Raw genomic sequence first — 19848 nt, forward strand, 5'->3', positions numbered from 1 at the left:
ATCACTGCAGTGGCCAATCACAATGGTGCCACATGTCTCTCATCTCTCAGCAGAGACATGGACCAAGGCACACATCATCAGACATGGCCAATGTTTTGCTTAACTGTACTTACTTCTTACAAGGGGTGGTCCTAGGTCAGGAAGTGAAGGTACTCATTGAAAAAGGGCAGTGGAGGAAAAAAAGAATGCCAAGAAGACATTTTAAATGGAAAAAAAAATTATAAGAATTTCTCAAAAAATTATATGTTAAACAAAAGACTCTACTCTTTATGAAACAGAGATGGATGGAAACAATAGGTCCTAGAATTTCTGGACATGATTTCCAGATGCTTTAGAACAACAAAACAGTACAGATCTAGTTTTTGAGTTTAAATGTCTGAACTTCTTCCAAAACCTATCAAGCACATTGAAAGGGTTTCCTGACTTCTTGGCCTCCCTTTCTTTATGTCCTCTCCTCAATAAGACCATCAATTCATGTTGATTTCAATGCACATTAATTCCACTGAACTGCTTATAGGCAATCTCCTTATTTATCCTCTTCTCATTATGAGCTCTCCTTTTTCTTCACTTTCTCTCATTTTAACTTTCAAATTTTGAAAATAAATGGTGTGTTCTAACAAAAAAAAAAAGGAATAATAGTGTTTTTAAAAATCACCAGACGCGATGTAATATGTGGGCAGGTTTTTCTAAATCTTTTTTATTATTGTTTTTATTTTGCTTTTTAATGTTTGTTACAAAGGAAGATTTTCCCCTCTTTGCCCCTTCTCTTGATCTCAAAACTCCTCAACCTCATACCCCATTTTTTCCTCTTATTTCTCAGACTCTGATGAGGTAGCACTTCTTGCCAAGGTCCCCCTCTAAATAAGCCCTTGATCTCATCCCATCATACCATCCCTTCTCGTTGTCTCCAGCAGACTTCTCTCTAATTTTCAGATTCTTCCTATCTACTGGTTTCTTCCAGCTGCTTCCATCATTCCAAGACTCTCCCATCCTTCAACTTGCACTAGATTCTACTAGCCCCTCAAGCTAACATCTTTTATCTCTCCTTCCTTTACCAGTGAAATTCCTGGAAAACGCTATTTGCACTAGTTATCTTCACTTCCTGTCCTCCCAATGATTCCATGATCCTTTGTTATATGGCTTTAAACACCATCATTCAACTGAAACTACTCTCTCCAAAGTAACCAATGTTCTCTTAATTACCACATCTAGGTTTTTTCTTTTCTTTTCTCAGTCTTCATCCTTTTAGATTTCTTTGCAGGATATGATACCATATCCTGGAGTCTGTTTTCTGGGTTTTCCTAACACTACTTCCTCCAGCTTCTCTTACCTGTCTGACCACTCCTTATCAATCTCCTTTGCAGGATCATCATTCATATTCTACCCCTAAGTGTGGCTGTACTCCAAGATTCTGTCCTGGTCCGCCTTCTCTCCTCTCTCTACATTCTCCTCCTTGCTGACCTCAATCACCTCTGATCAATCTGATTTAATCAGCTCTTCTATGGTGGTGACTCTCAAACCTATAAATCTAGGCCTAGTCTTTCCCCTGAACTCCAGTTGTGTTTCTCCAACTGCCTATTTCCAAGTCACTCTATACTACTTTATTTGGTGATCTCAACAGCTCCATGGATCTAATTATCATCTCTATACTGTTGCTTTTCAAATCTACCTATCCTGTCCTAACCTCTCTGCTGATCTCCAGCCTCCCATCTCAATCAATCAATCAAGCAACCAATCAATATAGGTTTATTAAATGCCTACTATGTGCCAAGTACTGTGTGCTAAGTATTAGGATTACAAAAAGAGGCAAGAGCCCCTGTATTAGCAATTTTGATTTGAAGATCTTTCCCACCCATTAGTAGGCTATGTGACCTGCTTACATCATGGAAAGTCCAAGTTGCATGGCGGGAGGAGCTTCCTGACAGGAAAGAGAAATGCTGAGAGAGAGAGAGAGAGAGAGAGAGAGAGAGAGAGAGAGAGAGAGAGAGACAAAGATGTTATGGCTGCTGGTGGCTGCTAGTGGCTGCCCTCGTGATTGTTAGAACTGAACTGAACGGGCTGACTTAGCTGTACCGTAAGGTTGTTTTGGGGAGGACCCCAGCAGGGGGTTGGAGAGGTTTTGGGATGGCAAGTTTCCAGGCTGTGATATGGTGTTTTAAGTTCCTTTCTGTTACGATAAAGTAAGCTGACTGGCTTTGGGAGCTGAACATTTGGTTACAGGATACGATTTTCTGGTGTCTGAATAAATGTCATACTTCTTTTGCCTTCTTTATGGAGAGTCTCTCATACTTTGCAATACAGAACTATACAGGCATATTCACGATTATCGTCGATGATGTGTTTATTGCCTTGCTGTTTCAGTCCCTGACCTCAAGTGGGGAAGACAACACAAATACGCACAAAGCAAGCTATATATAGGATAAATAGGAAATAATTAACAGAGAGAAGGCACTAGAATTGAGAGGTTGGAGAAGGCTCCATAAACAACTAACTTTCAGATATCCTGAACTGAATGTCTTAAACAACATGTCTCGAACTGGTCTCTCATGAACTATCCCCCTAATCCTCCCTCCTTCCAAGCTTCTGTATTACTATCAAGATTACCACTATACCTCCCAGTAAGCTCAAAACCTGGGTGTCATCTTTGCTTCCTCCCCTCTCTCATCCCCTATATACAACTGGTTGCCAAAGCCTGTCAATTTCACTCTTATAGCACCTCTCACAAGCCCCTTTTCCTCCTCTGAAACTGCCACCACCCTCAGGCCTGGAGTATTGCAAGAGCCTGCTGGTTGACCTACCTGCCACAAGATTCTCAAGTCCACTATCCATTCAGCACAATTTAGCACACTCCCCACCACATACTTTTCAATCCAATGACAGTGGCCTCCTGGCTATTCCTAAAAGGAGACACTCAATCTCCCAGCTCAAGGCATTTTCCCAGGCTGTTTCCCACGCCTGGACACTCTCCTTCCTCATCTCCATCTACTGACCTCTCTGGCTTCCTTCAAGTCCCACCTCTTTTCCCAGTCCCCCTTAATTGTAGTAGCTTTCCTCTGTTGATTATTTCCCATTTATCCTAATGTGTTTGCTTGTTGTCTTCTCCATTAGACTGTGAAGTCCTTGAAGGCAAGGGCTGTCTTTTTCTTTTCTTTATATCCCCAGGGTTTAGCACATGCCCAAAACATTAATCAACGATGACTGACTGACAGACGTCATACCGGCACCTGTCTGAAAAAGAGCTAATTTTAATCCCCTGACACAGCCCTTGGAAATTCCCTATTTCTGGACAGCACCATCCTCACAGTCACCTAGGTTCATAGCTTCAGAGTCATCCTTGGCTCCTAACATTTCCTAAATACACAACATGTCTCATATTGGTTACCTTCTATTTTCACTGCCCCAGTACCTTAGCTCATTCCGCTAAGCCTATCACTTCTCGCCTGGATTTTTAACTGGTCTGCCATCCTTTTATATAGCCATAGGCACCAAAGCGACTTTTCTTAAACCACAAGTCTGATCATGCCCCTCCCCTGATCAATAAACAACCAATGGCTCCCTGTAACCAACCTGACCAATTTGAATCAAATTACTCTGTATGACATGTAAAGCTATTGTAACCAGAATAGCCTTTGTTTTCTTTGAGTAATTCAGTGAGCCTTACTAGGTGCTAAGCCCCAGGCCCAAACCCCATTAGGTGTTAACTTAATCCATGTGGATGTGAACCTCCCAGGGTCCTAAGGGGATGGGCCAACTCAAGAACCAATCACCAGAGCCTGAGCTCTGGTGATTCAGATGATGTTTCATGATGTCTGAAGCCCTATAAGAAGGGAGGACAGAGCCATTTGTGCGGGGCTCTGGAGGTGGTGTTGATGAGGAGACTCCGGGCAGCTGTAGTTAAGGAGCCCTCCAGCTTGTAAACCCGGATGTTGAAACTTTGTTGAACTCTGGTAACTATCTGTTGGGACTTGAATCAGACAAAGTCTGTTGATGTTCGTAATTCGTTTGCATTTTGTTTTGAAGTTCAGGGTGCTGGTTTTTTCCCCTGAACTAACTGAATGATATCTGAATTAAAAGTAAGCCTGTCAACACCTTCACCTTGCTTCTCTTGCTTAAGCAGATCGAAAGAACCTGTGCTGTTGGCAGCTTTCTGGGTGCTGGCTGTGGGTGAATCTTATACCCCCCCAGAAGTTGCTAGCCAGATTGTTAAAACAGCTATTTATAGCCTGGTTCAACTAACATTTTCAGTCTCATTATATATTACACCCTTTTATTCATTTTTCAGTCCAACCAAACTGGCTTTCTTCCTGTCGCTCATAAATAATGCTCCATCTCCTACCTCTGGGCCTCTTTACAGATTGCCTCCTATGCCTGGAATGTACTATATCCTCACCTCCACATCTTATAATCCCTGATTTATTTCAAAATGCAACTCAAATGCTACAATGTACATGAACCTCTTTCTGTTCCCCACCCTCTCCTATCTGCTAGAGTCTTGCCTCAAATATTATTTTTATCTTATATATGCTTATATGTACATAGATTGTCTCCACCAACAGAATATAAGCACTTGAAAATAATAACTAACCTTTCTGTCAATCATTATTTACAGATTCTGTATTTCTGAATTCATTTATTTACTAAAATTTATTTATAACCCCCAAATCAATACTTGTGGCACTTTTGAGGTCATTTGTGGATTTAAGGTGAAAAATTTGAGTCACCTGAAGCGTACATTCTCAGCTGCAGTGGAACAGGACAATGTTCTGCCCTCTTGTTTCAGCTCTCATACTGTAAATGAGTGTCCTTTTGTGGACTATTTAGTGCCACATTTTTTGCATTTTTGTGTTTTTTGTTGGTGATTTCCCTGTTAAAAGTGACCCCCAAGCATAGTGCTAAAGTGCCTTCCTAAGCACAAGAAGGCTGAGGTGTACCTCACAAGGAAAACAGATAAGCTAGAAAGTTTGATTAGCTTCTTTCAGGCAAGAGTTATGATAAGTTCAACATTAATAATCAATAATAATCAACAAGCCAGAAAAAGAAGGAAATTCACCAACCTGTATATGAGGCCGCTCAGGAAAGTGCTAAAGTAAATGTTGTGACTACAGGCTCGCAGGACCCTAACCCTGTATTTCCCCTAAGAGCAGTGGTTCAATATTTGCTAATTCAGTAGTTACATCAACTTTATAGAACTTATATACCAAGAATGATGAGAACATAAGTCTTTTACAACTGTTATTTCATTTGATTCTGAAAACAAACCTGAGAAGTCGGTGTTATTATTATCCCCAATTTTTTTTTTTTGGAGAGGGGAAGGCAGGTCGATTGGGGTTAAGTGACTTGCCCAAGGTCACACAGCTATTAAGTGTGTCAAGGTCTGAGGACAAATTTGAACTCGGGTCCTCCTGACTCCAGGGCCGGTGCTCTACTCACTGCCTATTATCCCCATTTTACATACACATGAGGTTAAGTGACCTGCCCAGGTTCACATAGCTAATAATTTTCTGAGGTCAAATCTGAACTCAGTGCTTAACTCCAGGTCTTCTGCACTATCTGCTGTGCTACCCAGCAGCCTCCCTGAAAGAGGGACTACTTCATTTTCAACTATGCTTTCCCTAAATACAAGATTATTAACTAATTGAAGGGAAGGGAGAAAAGGATCAAATGCTACAACAGGTGTCAACTATCTCTCCTAACTTCCACCAAGTAACAGAGGTAAACAACAGCAGCAACGGCCAGTAAGGCCACCAGTCACATTTCTGCTCCAATGTTCTCCCAAGTGTTTTTATCAATGCTGCGACCGTAAACGAAGGTTCCCATTGACCTTTACCATTCAACAGTTACTTAAAGAGCACCTAACACATGTTCAGCATTATGCTAAGTTCTTTGCAAGTACAAGTCCCAATCTCTGCCAGAATTTATACTGAGGTGAGAGATGGCACTGTAGAGTGGAAAGAACATTGGATCGAGAATCAAAAGACCTGGGCTCCAATCCACATCTCAGCCTAACATTACCATTTTCAGTTTCCTCAACTATCAAAGGGGATGAATATTTCTACTACCTCCCTCATCACTCGAATGTCGTCAGAGAAGAAACAGCACATGACTCAGTGACAAAATAAAAAGTAGAATTAACTACAGTTGTCCCTTTAGTTCCCCCCTCCCCCCTGGGGTGGGGGTGGCATTAAGGGCATGGCACCTCCGAGATCTGAAAAATCCAAGTAAAATTTTTTGGCCTTCCCTTCGTACCAGAGAAGTCGTCTGAATTTTTTCTTTTTCTTTTATGGAGCATTTATAGTACCTTATTGTAAAATCTGGGTTAAGTATTTTTCTGTATTGTCTGCTGGCCTTCATGTGTCATCTGCAGGCTTCAACAAAACTCCCCTAAAATTCCCATTTAATTTCTTATGCTGACCCATGATATATCAACACTGCTATGGGGAAAGTTGTGATATGGAAGGAATAACTTGTACTACTAGTAAACTGCTACAGTAGAGTTAACTGCTAATGGGTCTTCCTGCCTCAAGTGTCTCCTCACGCCAAACTAGACTCCAAAGTGATCACTCCTAAAGTTATTTTACTAATCATGTCAGACCCTTCCCCTCAACATCCCCCCACTCGATAAACTCCAGTGGCTTCCTGTTGCCTCCAGGAGCAAATTTAATGCTGTCTGGCTTTCACAAAGCCTTTTACAACTTAGTCCCCTCCTACCTTTCCCATCTTCTTACACCTTACTTCCCAATATGTCCTCTTCTATCAAGTGACACTGGCTTCCTGGATGTTCCACAAATAGGTCACTCCATCTCTCATCTCAAGTCATTTTCTCTGGCTGTCCCCCATGCCTAGAACACTCTTCCCCCTCCTCTCTGACTACTAATCTCCCTGACTTCCTTTAAGTACCAACAGAAATCCCATCTTTTACTAGAAGCCTTCTTAATCCTAGTACCTAGTGTTAATAATCTCCTATTTATCCTGTATATAACTTGCTTTGTATGTATTTGTTTCCATGTTGTCTCACCTGCTAGACTGTAAACTCCTTGAGGGCAGAGACCGTCCTTTGCTTCTTTTTGTAAGCCCAGCGCTTAGCTCTGCTGGTCACAGAGTATGTGTTTAATAAATATTTACTGACTGAATGCTTACTGGAGGTTCAGAATTGAATCAGGAAAGGTCAGGTTTTATTTGAACCCTGAAGGACAGATAGGTTTTAGATAGCTATGATTATATGAGGGACAGGATTAATCATGTTTATGAGACACGAGAAAAGCACCAGTAATTAAAATCCACACTAGATTCAAAGACCACTGTTAGGCTACCTCCAACAGATGAAGAACTGACAAGAGAAGGCAGTAAAAGCAAAGGAGTGGGCAAATCTTCAACCCAAGTAATCAGCTAATCATTTTCCCAAACATTTCCATAAATCTTTTTCCAAATATTTCAAGAACATTTTAGATCAGATATTCCTATAAAGTATTGAGAATTAAAATATATCCAAATCAATGTTACACCTCAAAATAAGTACTCTGGGAAGCTTTACATGTCATCTAAAGAATGATCTTCCAATACTCAGAACATTTCTGGAACCCTTCTTTTGCAAATGACTCAAGAGTTAGTATATGAGTCATAAAAGATATTCAGTCTTCTTTTTCAGTCACACTTCATTTTGAGGAAAAACCAGTGTTACCCAGCTTTATCATCTTTTTTCACCAAACTTAACTCTGAGTGACTTACAGCTATTTCCAAAAATCATATCCACCTTCAAAGGAGAAAGATTTGGCATGATGAAATATTCACAAGGGCAGTGCAGGTTCTTAAGGTAATTGCAACAGAGTTTCAAAAAGGTTTTAATAAACTGCAGCACTGTTAGGATAATGTACCTCCTTTGCCTGAATGGCTAATTTGATGGGGACAACACCCATTTGGAAACATAAAATCTGATGCATTTTGTTTAAAAGAAAATCACGCCTTACAATTTATAGTAGGAGACATGAATTTATTATGTGCATGTAGATGTTTCTATGTGCTCAACGACAACTGTATATGTTCTCATTGGCAGGCCCTATTACCCCACTATATAGCAAATCTTACTACCGTAATGGGAGTAATGATGATTTCTTCGGAGCTTATGAAAACCACTTTCCCATAAACCAGATGATCTCCTTTTCTTTATTAACTTCCACTTTTCTTTAACCACCTTCTTCATAATGGGCAAGCAATTAGGCACTGGCCAAGCAGTGGGTTCCCTCTAATCCATTCCAGGTAAACCCTGAGCTGTTATTTAAAAGACCACAGAAATATAATACAGTGAAAAGGAAAAAGTGAGGATGTGGCTGTGTAGAGTATTTGTCCTGAAAGAAGAGAAGTATTCAAACAAGAAAATTTTAGTCATCCTACCAGTTGTTATCTTTGGGCTGTTTTTGTCCATCACAGTAGTTGTGTTCTTCCTACTATGCCCTAAGCCCACTAGCCTATTTTCCTCATCATCATTCTAAGTTGAATTAAACTATTCCTGGCCCAAAGTGGCAATGCTTGACTCAGACCCTCATCTATACCTATGGGCTTAGGAATGTGCAGACATTAGGAAGAATGTATTCAGGTACACTTTTCTGCTCTGAACCATGGTGCAATTCTGCTCAGATTCACAGACCTTCTCCCTACGTAAATGGGAAGAGTATCAAGGTTACAAAATACTAGTAGGAGCAAACGAAGGTGAAATGAGGTCTTAATTTTTTTTAAATATACTTGGGGAGATAATGAACTCATGCAGCATTTCACCTATATTCAGAAAAAAAAATTAAGGACACACCCACATCAATGTGCAAGAATATACATGTTCTGTACTTTACATAGCTAGTTTATGTATCATAACACCTACCACAGATTACAATATGACAAGTTAAAAGAAAAAATAGTAAGAGGGAAAACTTTTCTTTTAAAAAAAAGAGGCTTTCCAGCAGTCCTAAGAAAATGTCATAACAAAGTCAACCCACTAATCAGCCCACAAAATTATCACTTACCCTTCCCACAGTTACATTCACATAATGAGGATATATCTGATAGCATGATAACGCTATATGGCATTTCCAATTAAATTTTTTTTTCTTGCTCATGGTCTCTTTCCAAACCACTTCCTCATCTTACTATGAGCCTGCCTTCCTTATTTTCACAGCTATTATAGACTGGGTTGATTTTAATTAATGAACTTAATCTTCCTCATCATAGAGCTCTATATCTATCTATTATAATAATGAATATAATCCTATGGTTTTCCTTTAAGTATTAGGTCAGTGACACTGTCTTACCAAAGGACACCTAACTCAATCCTACATTAAAGATTTCCCTCTAAAAAAGGATGTCTTAGACAGATTAGTAACTATTTAGATCTCTTCAATCTAAAGAACAAAAAGACCTAACCTGATCATAATTATAGAGTACCATAAAAGAAACCAGGGAAATTGACTCTGCTTTCCATTTACTTGCTAGAAAACTAGGGATGATTTTCCTAGCTCAACGTTTTCAATTTCTCAATGAGTAAATCACTACTTACTTTATGTAACATCTCAGAAACCATAAATAGCCTGCAGAAAATTACCTATAATAACTTGCATGAAAGAAAGGGAATAGAAGATATCCAGGAGAAGTATAATTGGAAAAGGAAGAAGGCCAGTAATAAAGTAAGAAAAACCATAGGGATAGCCTATGTATCACACTGGTACTGACAGAATATAAAAAGACATAGAGTAAGTTCTTTTTGTGAAGCAGCTGACACAATGTTGGACTTGGACTTCTGAAGAATGAGGTTTAAAAGCTACCTTAGACACGTAACAGCTATGTGAGCATAGGCTAGCCGCTTCACCTCACCTCTGCCTCCCTTCATTTGTGAAATGGGGACAAGTCGGTAGAATCAATATCGCAGAGGTGCTGAGGTTCAAATGACATAATATATGTATAGTGCTTCAAAAATTTTTAAGTACTATATAAATGTAAGTTATTATTATTAGGAAAACCACCAGTAATTAGTTAACACCCTATATACTTAGTATATTCTATCCAAATATCTCAAGATACTGCTTCCTGCTTCCAAAATTTGTATTTGAAACACCTAAATTCCACACATACCTACTCACAGAATATACAATCACTGAAAAATCAAAACTGCAGGTAACCCCAAGGGCAGTGTAAAGAAGGATGGTACAAAAAGCTTGAGTACATTACCAGCAGTCATTTTCAATTAAGTATAATAAAACATATCAAAAACATGTAAAAGGAGATGAACTGGTTATATAACAAGAGCAAGAAAGAAAAGATGAATGTCCCAAGCAATTTGTGTATACTAGTGTAACATTAAGAGACCCACAGGAAAGTCCCCAGAGCACTTGGAAAATACTCTATGGAAGAATTTTGGAGAGGCATGGCCATGAATCCCACAGTCTAAGAAGGCACAAATGGTTTGCCATCTGGCTTTGTAGAGAAAGGATCCACATCAATATGACAGATCCACTGAAGTATGTAAGTACTTTTTCAAAATCTTGTTTCTTTATTTGTTTCCTAAACTGGGAGCTTTTGGTTACATGGCCTTTTCAGGGACTGGGAAACACATGTACATAGCTCAAGTTCACATCTTTGTCAGAAATAAAAATGTAAGCTCTGCTAAGGCATGGTCAGCAACTATTCGGAAGGTACTTCTTTATAGTTAAAAAATACACTCAGTAGTCTGTTTGGGTCATAATTCTAAAGATATTTAAAATCATGAGACGACAGCAAAATGAAAACCAAACATCTTTTATCATTAGTACTACATAATGTAAAATACTATTATTACAGACTGTGAAAATAGGCCAAGAAAAGGCAGAGAAAACAACCAAATAAAAAGTCAGACCTAAAATCAAACCAAAGTTCATGCCACAGTGGCATTTTAGTGAGCCAAAAAAAAAGAAAACTAGTAAGCAATGTCACATTTCTAAACTAATTTCCAAAGATAACATTTATGTTCATTTCATATATGCTTTACACTATTTTTCATCTAAGAAAAGCTCCATCAGACTCTTTCTAAGCTCTCACACTTTACATGGGCAGCCTTTGCTTTTGGCGCAGAAGTAATAATTAGACTTCTACCATCAAACCTAGTCCGTCAACTGTCTAAAACAAACTAAATATCATATGACCAGATTACACACTCTGCAGCAAATAAGAAGACATATGCTTGACATTTAACTATTCAGCTGATTTAAGCCATGACCAAAATCTAAGTTGAAAATTTATTACCAAAAAATTTCATGGCGTATACCATGCAAAATGAAATCAAGACAGACTACAGCAGATCCTAAAAAAAGGATACAATTAATCAATCAAGAAACATTTAATTAAGTATATATATGGCAGGCACAGTGCTAGCTGCTGGAGAAAAATAAGAAAAAAGAAAACATCGCCTGCCTATGAGTAACATAAATTCCCTCAGGGAAACAATATACGGGTACAGAAATAAATATATACAAAATAAACCCAAGGTAATTTTTATGGGAGAAAGCAGCCAGGTACATATTCCTTATGCACTAAGGCCTCACAGAAGGTGACACCCTAGAGTTTTGAAGGACACTATGAATTTTTTTTTTGCGGGGGGGGGGGGTGGTGGTGGCGCGGGGGGAGGGGGGTGTGGAGAAGAGAGGTAGGGCAATTGGGGTTAAGTGACTGGCCCAAGGTCACACAGCTAGTAAGTATGTCAAGTGTCTGAGGCTGGATTTGACTCCAGGGCAAGTGCTTTACTCACTAAGCCACCTAGCTGCCCCAACACAATGAATTCTTACAGGCAGAGGTAAGGAGGGAGTACATCTCAGGGAGAGAACACAAATAATAAGTACAAAAACAAGTGATAAAGTGTCGTCTTGGAAGAGCAGTAAGAAGACCAGTTGGGTTAGACAACATGAAGGGGAGTACCGTGTTTATATGGTTGAAAAGGTGAGACGGGACCAGGTGTTGAAGAATTTTAAATGCCAAACAAAGGGATTTATATTTGATCCTGGAGATAACAGGAGAACCATGGGAATTTATTGAGTAGCAGAGAGATAGGGTCAGACGTTTACTTTAGTAAAGTCACTTTGTGACTGTGTAGAGATCGGGATGGGGAGAGACTTTAGGGAGGCTATTTTAGCCTTTTAAAAGGCTATTCAAAGAGTCCAACCAGGAGCTAATGAGAAATCAAGGGTACCTGTAGAGGGGTTAGCCTTGGAAAAGGAGGCAGTGGGGTAATGATGTCAAAGAAACACTACTGGGAAGGAAGGGAAGGCACTAAGTATTTCCATGGTGCCTACTATATGCCAGGCACTGTGCTAAGTGCTTTACAATTACTATCCCATCCGATCTTCGTAACAACCCTAGCAGGTAGGTACTGTTATTGTCCCCATTTTACAGTTAAGGAAACTGAGGCAAAAAGAGGTTGAATGACTTGTCCAGGGTGGCACGGCGAGTTAAGCGCCTGAGGCATTTCTGAACTAGTGTCTTCCTGACTCCAGGTCAATGCTCTATTCTACTGTCCCACCTAGCCTCTTCTGATCATCAAAAGAAATTTGGAAAAATAGATCAGAAGAAAATTTAGTATAAAAGTGGTCCTTCCAAAATACGATGAAGATAGCAAGAAACACTATGCTACAGGCATTCGGCTGGATTTTTTTTAAACTAAATTCACATTCCTTAGAAACAATCCCCATTCCCAAGCTATGATTGGTATTTTGAGCAAGATAAACTATAGATGAGTTCTTTTAATAGTAACACTTCTAACACTATATTTTCTTCAATTCAGTTTTATGATTGACACTGACATATGCAGAAAATAAAGCATTTGACCTTCAGAACAGTTCCCTACAGTCACAAGATATGCCATTTGGAATAACTGTGGTATAGGAATAATCAATAAATCAGCAATTATTTATTAGGAGCAAACTATGGGCCAGGCAGGGATGATACTATAGAAAATGTAAACACAAAGAAACAATATCTACTCACCAGAAATAAGCTAAGATCAAAGTAGCAAGAAAAGTACCTAGTTAGGTGTTTCCTACCCCCATAAGATAGATGCCTCATAAGAAAGCAAACTGTGCAGCTAAAGTCATTAAAAATACTTTAGCCTAAGAATTCACAGTTTGTAAGCTATTCACACTTTTTGAAAAAGGAGAAGGATGAGCTAATCACTTGTGAGTATTCGAAGAAGTTACTCAAAATCATCTCTAGAAACACAGTGTAAACAGTAATCAGAGAACGAGGGAGCTTAAAGTAGATATACAATAAAAGGAATCATAAATTTCCCTTCCTCTGTGCAAAAACATAACTGGTTCTTTTGAACCCCGTCCTATTTAAATGATCAAAACTACTTAATGTCTTAACCACTCATCTTCCTATTTATAAAATTAAGGGGGTTGCAGTACATACTCTCTAAGATTCTCAAATTCTATTTTAAGATGTTTTAAAATGAAGTCAAATTTCACAATCAAACTTTGAAATCAGCTATCACCAAACTCCCTAAACCCTACTTCAGTGCTTCACTGTAAAGTGAAAATGACATACATTCAAGACAATATCAACACAACACAATCTCTGGCAGGTCATTCCAGAAGATTTTAAGGGTCTATGGACAGCCTGTTTCTTGAAAGTCTAAGGACCAAACTTGTTAAGTTTGGAGAGGCAGATCAACAGAAGGGAAGCAAAAGGGCAATCAACTTGTTCATTAACAGTGAATCATGAAAACAACCACTTTGCTATAAAGCGTTTTAATCTTAACGGCTGATGTCAGTTGAATCCTCACCAACAAAATATATATCCCTGAAGTACTAAAATACTGTTTGATTTCATATGAAAATTATGTGGGGAACAAAGAAATATTTCCATGTGCTCGATGGTTAGCCAAACAAATCCATTTGTTTTTAGGCTACTTCCCAGAGAAAATTTATGTCTGAGAAACTATCTTTGGACATGAACCCCTGCAATTCAGTGTTCATATGGAAAAGTATATGAAGGAATGAACAATTTGGGGGGCTTCTGACAATGTCAGACAACATGAAACTTTCCATAGAATTACCCTATTAATTTCAGTGAAACATGCATAATGATGACTCTGAAACTAACTGACCAAACTTCATCTCCAGTTTTTTTTTTTTTAATCAAGAAGCATTTATTAAACACCTATTATGTGCATTATCTTAAGTGCTGGGGATACAAAGAAAGGCCAAAAAAAGTTCTTGCTCTGGAGGAGCTCACAAGCTGATGAGGGAAAAGACGGGTAGACAACTATGTACAAACAAAATATATACTGAATAAAATGGAAATAATCAACATAGGAAAGCACCTAGCCGAGAGCATTTAGAAGAGGTACTTAAATATTTTATTGGATTTAATTTTTTCAGTACATGCAGATGTCATACATTTCACAAGTCTTTAAAAAAAAAACATGGAGATTTTCTTCTAGACAGACTAAAAGATGAGAAATGATTTTTTTCAACGTTTAAGAGGATTTCTACCTGTGATATGACTTCTCCTACTTTTCCATTAAATATGCAATTGTTTCAAAAGTAATCAAAACCTGGACTCTTCGCTTGGCAATCCGCCACCTTCATCAATTCCAATTAGCCAGCATTTCTGTTCCTGAAAGATGCAATTCTAGAGGACCATCCATCAAAAGGGAATAAAATGAGAACATCCTGATCTCAAGACAGCACTGAAGCAATGATGTGTACAACAAAGGAAAAAAATGCTAGTTTTGTCCCTGGAGAGACAGGCTGTGATACAAACAGGAACTTTACAGGGAATTGATCACAACTGCATCACAAGCCTCCTCTCATGCACACAACACAGCGCTGTATTCTTCTCTCATTGTTATGCGGGGCACTTATTTTTGTGATAACAGTAGTTGATTTTTCGCAGTCTCCTCTACCCTCCAATTAGACACGGCGCTTCTCTCCTGTTCTAGGGATCCAAAGAAAGGGGCGGGGGGCGGGTGACAAGCTAAGCAACCTGAAGCAGCGCTGGCTCCATCAAGTCTTGCCCCTTTCGGAGCATCCGAAGTGGGGATCTGGGGCCGGGGGGGGGAATTCCCCTTCACACACAGGCACCCGGGAGACCCCGGCGAGGAGGAGTCAGAGGGAGCTCGCTCATCCTATCGCAGTCCTGTCACCGGGACGGACTGACGGACGGAAAGACAGCACTCTGGAGCCGTCCAGAGCGGAGGAGGAAGGAGAAACGCCGCGGACTCCTCCTCGGCTGGGCGGCCGGTCGGGGTTTTTTTGCTCTTTATTATTCTGTTTCAGAGCGGGGAGGAGAGGGAGGGAGGGTGATCCCTCCGAGAAGTCCGGGGAAAGCTGCCAGCAGCCCTACCTACCTCGCCCCTCAGCGGGAAGGGGGGGCGGCAGCTTTGTCTCGAACCGGAGGTGGGGGCAGAAAAGGGGAAGCCCGGGCCCGAAGGAAACGTCTCCCCCAAGCCCTCCTCCTCCTCCGGCCGCTGCCACTTCAGGGAGACAATGAAACCTCGGCCAAAATCCATCCCCCGGGGAGGAAGCCCTCTCGGGGCAGTGCGGGCAGCAGATCTGTTCCCGGCCCTGAAGGGGGCCCTGGGACGGGTCCCTTCCTCCTCCGAAGCCCACCCTCCCCCGGCTTGCTTCCTTCCTCCCTCCTCCTCCTCCTCCTCTCTCCCCCGGCCCGGCCCCGGACTCCTCACCCTCTGAGAGCTCCAGCTCCAGCTCGGCCAGCTGCGCCCGCACCTCGGCTGGCAAGGCGGCCACGGCGGCCGGCGACGGCTCCAGGCCTCGCTCCGCCATCCCCGCTCCGCCGGCCGGGCTGCGAGAGGACAGAGACGGGGCGGGCGGGGGGGGGACGGAGGGACGCACCAGACCCCACACCCCGGGCTACAAGCTCCCGAGCCAGCCTCCGATCGCAGCCGCCATGAGCGGAAAGTCACGTGACCCAGCGCGGCGGCGGCGGCGACGGCGAAGGGAGGGGTGGGGAGAGAGAGAGAGAAGGAGAGAGACGGAGACAGAGAGAGAGAGAGAAGGTCGCTGAGGCCCCGCCCCAGAGCTAGGAGAGCTAAGGCGAGAGCGCCGCGCCCCCTGCTGGCCCACCTTGGGGTTACAGTCCCTCTCGTTGATTGGAATGAGGGAGGCTGTCAACTGTGGCTCCCCAGCCTAATCCAGGGATTCTCAAACTTTTTGCAGTGATGGCCCTTTTACACTTTTAGATACTAGTGAGGACCCCCCCCACAATCCAAAAAGCTTTTGTTTAGGTGATTTTCTCTCTTTTTTTAAACATTCGTTTTTTGGAGTTCCAAATTCTTTCCATCCCTCCAGTCCCAACCAATGAGAAGGCAAGCAATTATGCTATCTATTACACATGTGCTTAGGTGGGTTTCAGAGATAGAGTGGTAAATATTTTACAACTGGCTCTGGGGAGGAATGGGAATGCACAGGACACTTATGTTTAATCTCCATTATAACATTTTCTTCATCACTTTCTTAAGCCTAGGCAATCAGTAAAATAATAAATCAAGCTTTGGTTTCCAGTGTTATACAATTTTCCAAAAAATCACACTGAAAATTTAACAACTGGCTCTTCTAGCCAGTTCCAACTGAATCCAGTTGGAAATTAAAACTGATTCATTTCAAAATATTTATTAACTCATTTAAAAACAACAATAATAAGCCCATTACATGTTAATGCAAAGAAGTTTTTTTAATGAGGGAAATGTTGTTCTATTAGGGTCATGAAGAAGTTCTAATCCTGGCTCAGACACCTATTAGCTGTGTGACCCCGGGCAAGTTAGTTAACTTCTATTCACCTCCGTTTCCTCATCTATAAGCTAAGGATAATAGTACCTACCTGTAAAGTAGTTGTGAAGATCAAATAAAATAAAATCCGTGAAGTGCTTTGCAAACCTTAAACCAATAAAATATTGCTAGCTATTATTATTTTGAAAAATAGTTGTTTTCTAAGACAAAATTTAGTGAGGAATGGCCTTGTTTTACATATTTTGCTAATAGCTCTATTGTCTGACTTAATAGAAGAAACTGGATTCTCATATCTCCTGCATTCAATCTGTTTTGATATATTGGTTTGGTTGGAGTATATAAAGAAAATCTGACCTCACACATATACATAGTTGTTAAAAAAAAGAGGAGTATTGAATTGGCAAATAGTATTATTATGAAAATAATTTTGAAAATAACCCAGAAAGGGTTTCAGGGACCTTTAGGAGGACTGCCCTTCCCACTTAGGGGTGAGGTAGGTAGGGCTGCTGGCAGCTTTCCCCAAAATCTTTGGAGTGATAACTCTCCCTCTCCTCCCCACTCTGAACCTGTAAGAATCCTACACTTTGACAATAGATGATAAATCATTACATGATAGCTAGATGGCTCCTTTACTGTTATCTCCTTTGATAGGAGTGCATGCAGAAGCTATCAGAACAAAGACGATGGAGTAGAAGCCATTTACCCACCTATCCTTAAGGGAACTGATGCTGGGAGTACAAGTTTGGGGTATCCATCCATTCCTTTTCTGAACTCAAACATACCTTAAATCGGGTTTGAGTGCTAAGGAAGTTTTCCTCTAATTAGGCAAGTTAGGTGCCCTTTTCTCACACTCTTCAGCAGCTTAAAAAATTCACACCCCAATGTCCCATGTTTCACAACATGAATCAGGCATGAAACAAGTAGTTTGGGCCTACAGAGAAACAAAAGCTAAACATAAAAACAATGATGGCGTGCATTGATAGAATGATTTGAACAAGATTTGCTAACAGTTTATAAATACTGTTAAAATCCTCTCAGAGTCTGGTAGAGCCCATCAGAACATAGGGCAGTTTAAATAATCATTCATTTTACATTTTACTTAAAGCTCAATCGGATCGACTCTGCTGGCAAAATGGTCCAGGTGTGGCCCCTGTCCTGGTGGTAGCCACTCTCTCCATACTCACAAGTCTCCTGGGACCTCCAGACCTCTAAGAACTCCTGAGGTCACTGCTAGTCCTACGCACATTTACCCTGGTATACTCGTTCCCCCAAGATTGGGGAAACAAACAGAAAACAGGCAGAGAAAGCCATGTGCTTATTGCTATATAGAGGCCAGGACAGAACAATTGCCTCTTCCCCCAACTAACTCTTGGTATACAGATGAAGCATGCTTCACTGCCAGAAAAGGAGAGAGACTGGAAGAGCCCAGTAGCTTCCTTTTGCACATCTTGAGTCATCAACTCTTCCCACTCAGCAGCCAGTGAGAAATCTCTTTGTCATCATATACTGCAATATATGACTCATCAATGAGTCATACGTGGCTAGAAGCCAGCCTCTGCCAAGCTTCCCTTCAGATTACTAGAACCAGTCAGGCAATGGAGCAATTGAATGCTCTAATAAATGTCCCCTATAGGCCAGTTTACCTGTTAAGATGTTAAGAAGGCCAGTCTAGTTGAACTGCAGAGTGAACAAAGGAGGATTATGTGTAATAAGGCTTGAAAAGTAGGTTCGAACCAGGTAACGAAGTTAGTCAGTCAATAATCATTTATTAAGGACCTGTTACGTGCCAGGCACACAAGGCAAGAACTTACATGTCTCTATGTGAGACGTGGAAGACACTGGCACAGAACCGCCCAGCACGGCATGCCCTCATTAAAGAAGGCACTATGCTCTATGAGCAAAGCAGAATTGTAGTAGCTTAAAAGAAACATGAGATTCACAAATTAAGAGACATCTCTACTTCAAATGTTCACCTAGACTGTGCCCAACCTGCTGGAGAGAGGATGAATCAAGATGATTAGTGACTGAATGTCATCAGGGAAGAGATTTTTATTCAGGACCCTCCTCTATAAGTCTCTAAGGAGAGCTGAGGAAAGGGTTTTCTTCTTCCTGGGTCCTTCTCTCTGGTAACTGTCTTAGAGCACTTTCTCTTCCTGGGACTTCAGCAGGATGACCACTGCCATGCCATCCCAGCTAATAAAAGCCAAATCCATACCCTCGCTAGCCGTGAGATCTGAATCTTGTGGGTTCTCTGACAGGGTAGGTCTGAGATGAATTGGAATTATTAGTTTGTCATCCTCATTAAGCATCTTTAGCTTTTTTGGGGTGGGGCACCTAATGATATAACAGGCTATTTCAGATGTATTGTGTTTTCAGTATTTGGGAACAATTATAAGTCTTTAGTCTTCCATAGTTTCTGTGATAGAAGAAATAAGCCACTATCCAAGGTCCATACTGTACAATTAATACATTTTCATTTTTAGGGAGATGCTAGATATGAGCCACAACCAAACTTTGTTTTAGAGATTTCCCTGGAGTTCAACTTTGGGGTGTGGACAAAACCAGATAAAGACAGAGCAACCTGACCCCACTCTTTAGGGTTAGGACTAGCCATGATGAATCCCGGCCCTTTGTCAGTATCCTTTCTGAGAAGAATATATTAAAAAACCCTCACTTAACCCTAACATTGCGTTGTTGTTCAGTCACTTTTCAGTCATGTCAGACTCTTTGTGACCCCATTTGAGGTTTTCTTGGCAAAGATACTGCAGTGGTTCGCCATTTCCTTCTTGTTTTATAGATGAGGAAACCAAGGTAAACAGGGTTAAGTGACTTGCCCAGGGTCACACAGCTAATAAACATCTGAGGTCAAATTTGAACTCAGATCTTCCTGACAACATGTGCAATGCTCTATCCACTGTGCCACCTAGCTGCCCTAACGTTACATTGAGTTCTTATCTGTTAAGAGGGTAGGCTACTTCCTTTCCCAGCCAAACACCTAGAAAAACACTGATTGCCCCCACTTCACCCCTCACTCCTCATCCTCTTGCCATCTGGCTTTCAACTGCATCCCTTATTTTAAACTGCTCTCTAA

At 40.9% G+C, this 19848-nt stretch overlaps 1 protein-coding gene across 1 annotated transcript in view; it reads right to left on the reverse strand.

The window, feature by feature from the left end:
* DIP2B (disco interacting protein 2 homolog B) overlaps window positions 1-15941 on the reverse strand; it is a 195102-nt gene extending 179161 nt beyond the window's left edge. The window contains exon 1 of the mRNA XM_036759013.1: window positions 15695-15941. Coding sequence (XP_036614908.1) covers window positions 15695-15794 — 100 coding nt within the window. The 5' untranslated portion in view covers window positions 15795-15941. The remainder of the gene's footprint in view (window positions 1-15694) is intronic.
* Window positions 15942-19848: the final 3907 nt, after the last annotated feature.

This window comes from Trichosurus vulpecula, chromosome 5 (genome assembly GCF_011100635.1).
Source record: "Trichosurus vulpecula isolate mTriVul1 chromosome 5, mTriVul1.pri, whole genome shotgun sequence".
Lineage (NCBI taxonomy): Eukaryota > Metazoa > Chordata > Mammalia > Diprotodontia > Phalangeridae > Trichosurus > Trichosurus vulpecula.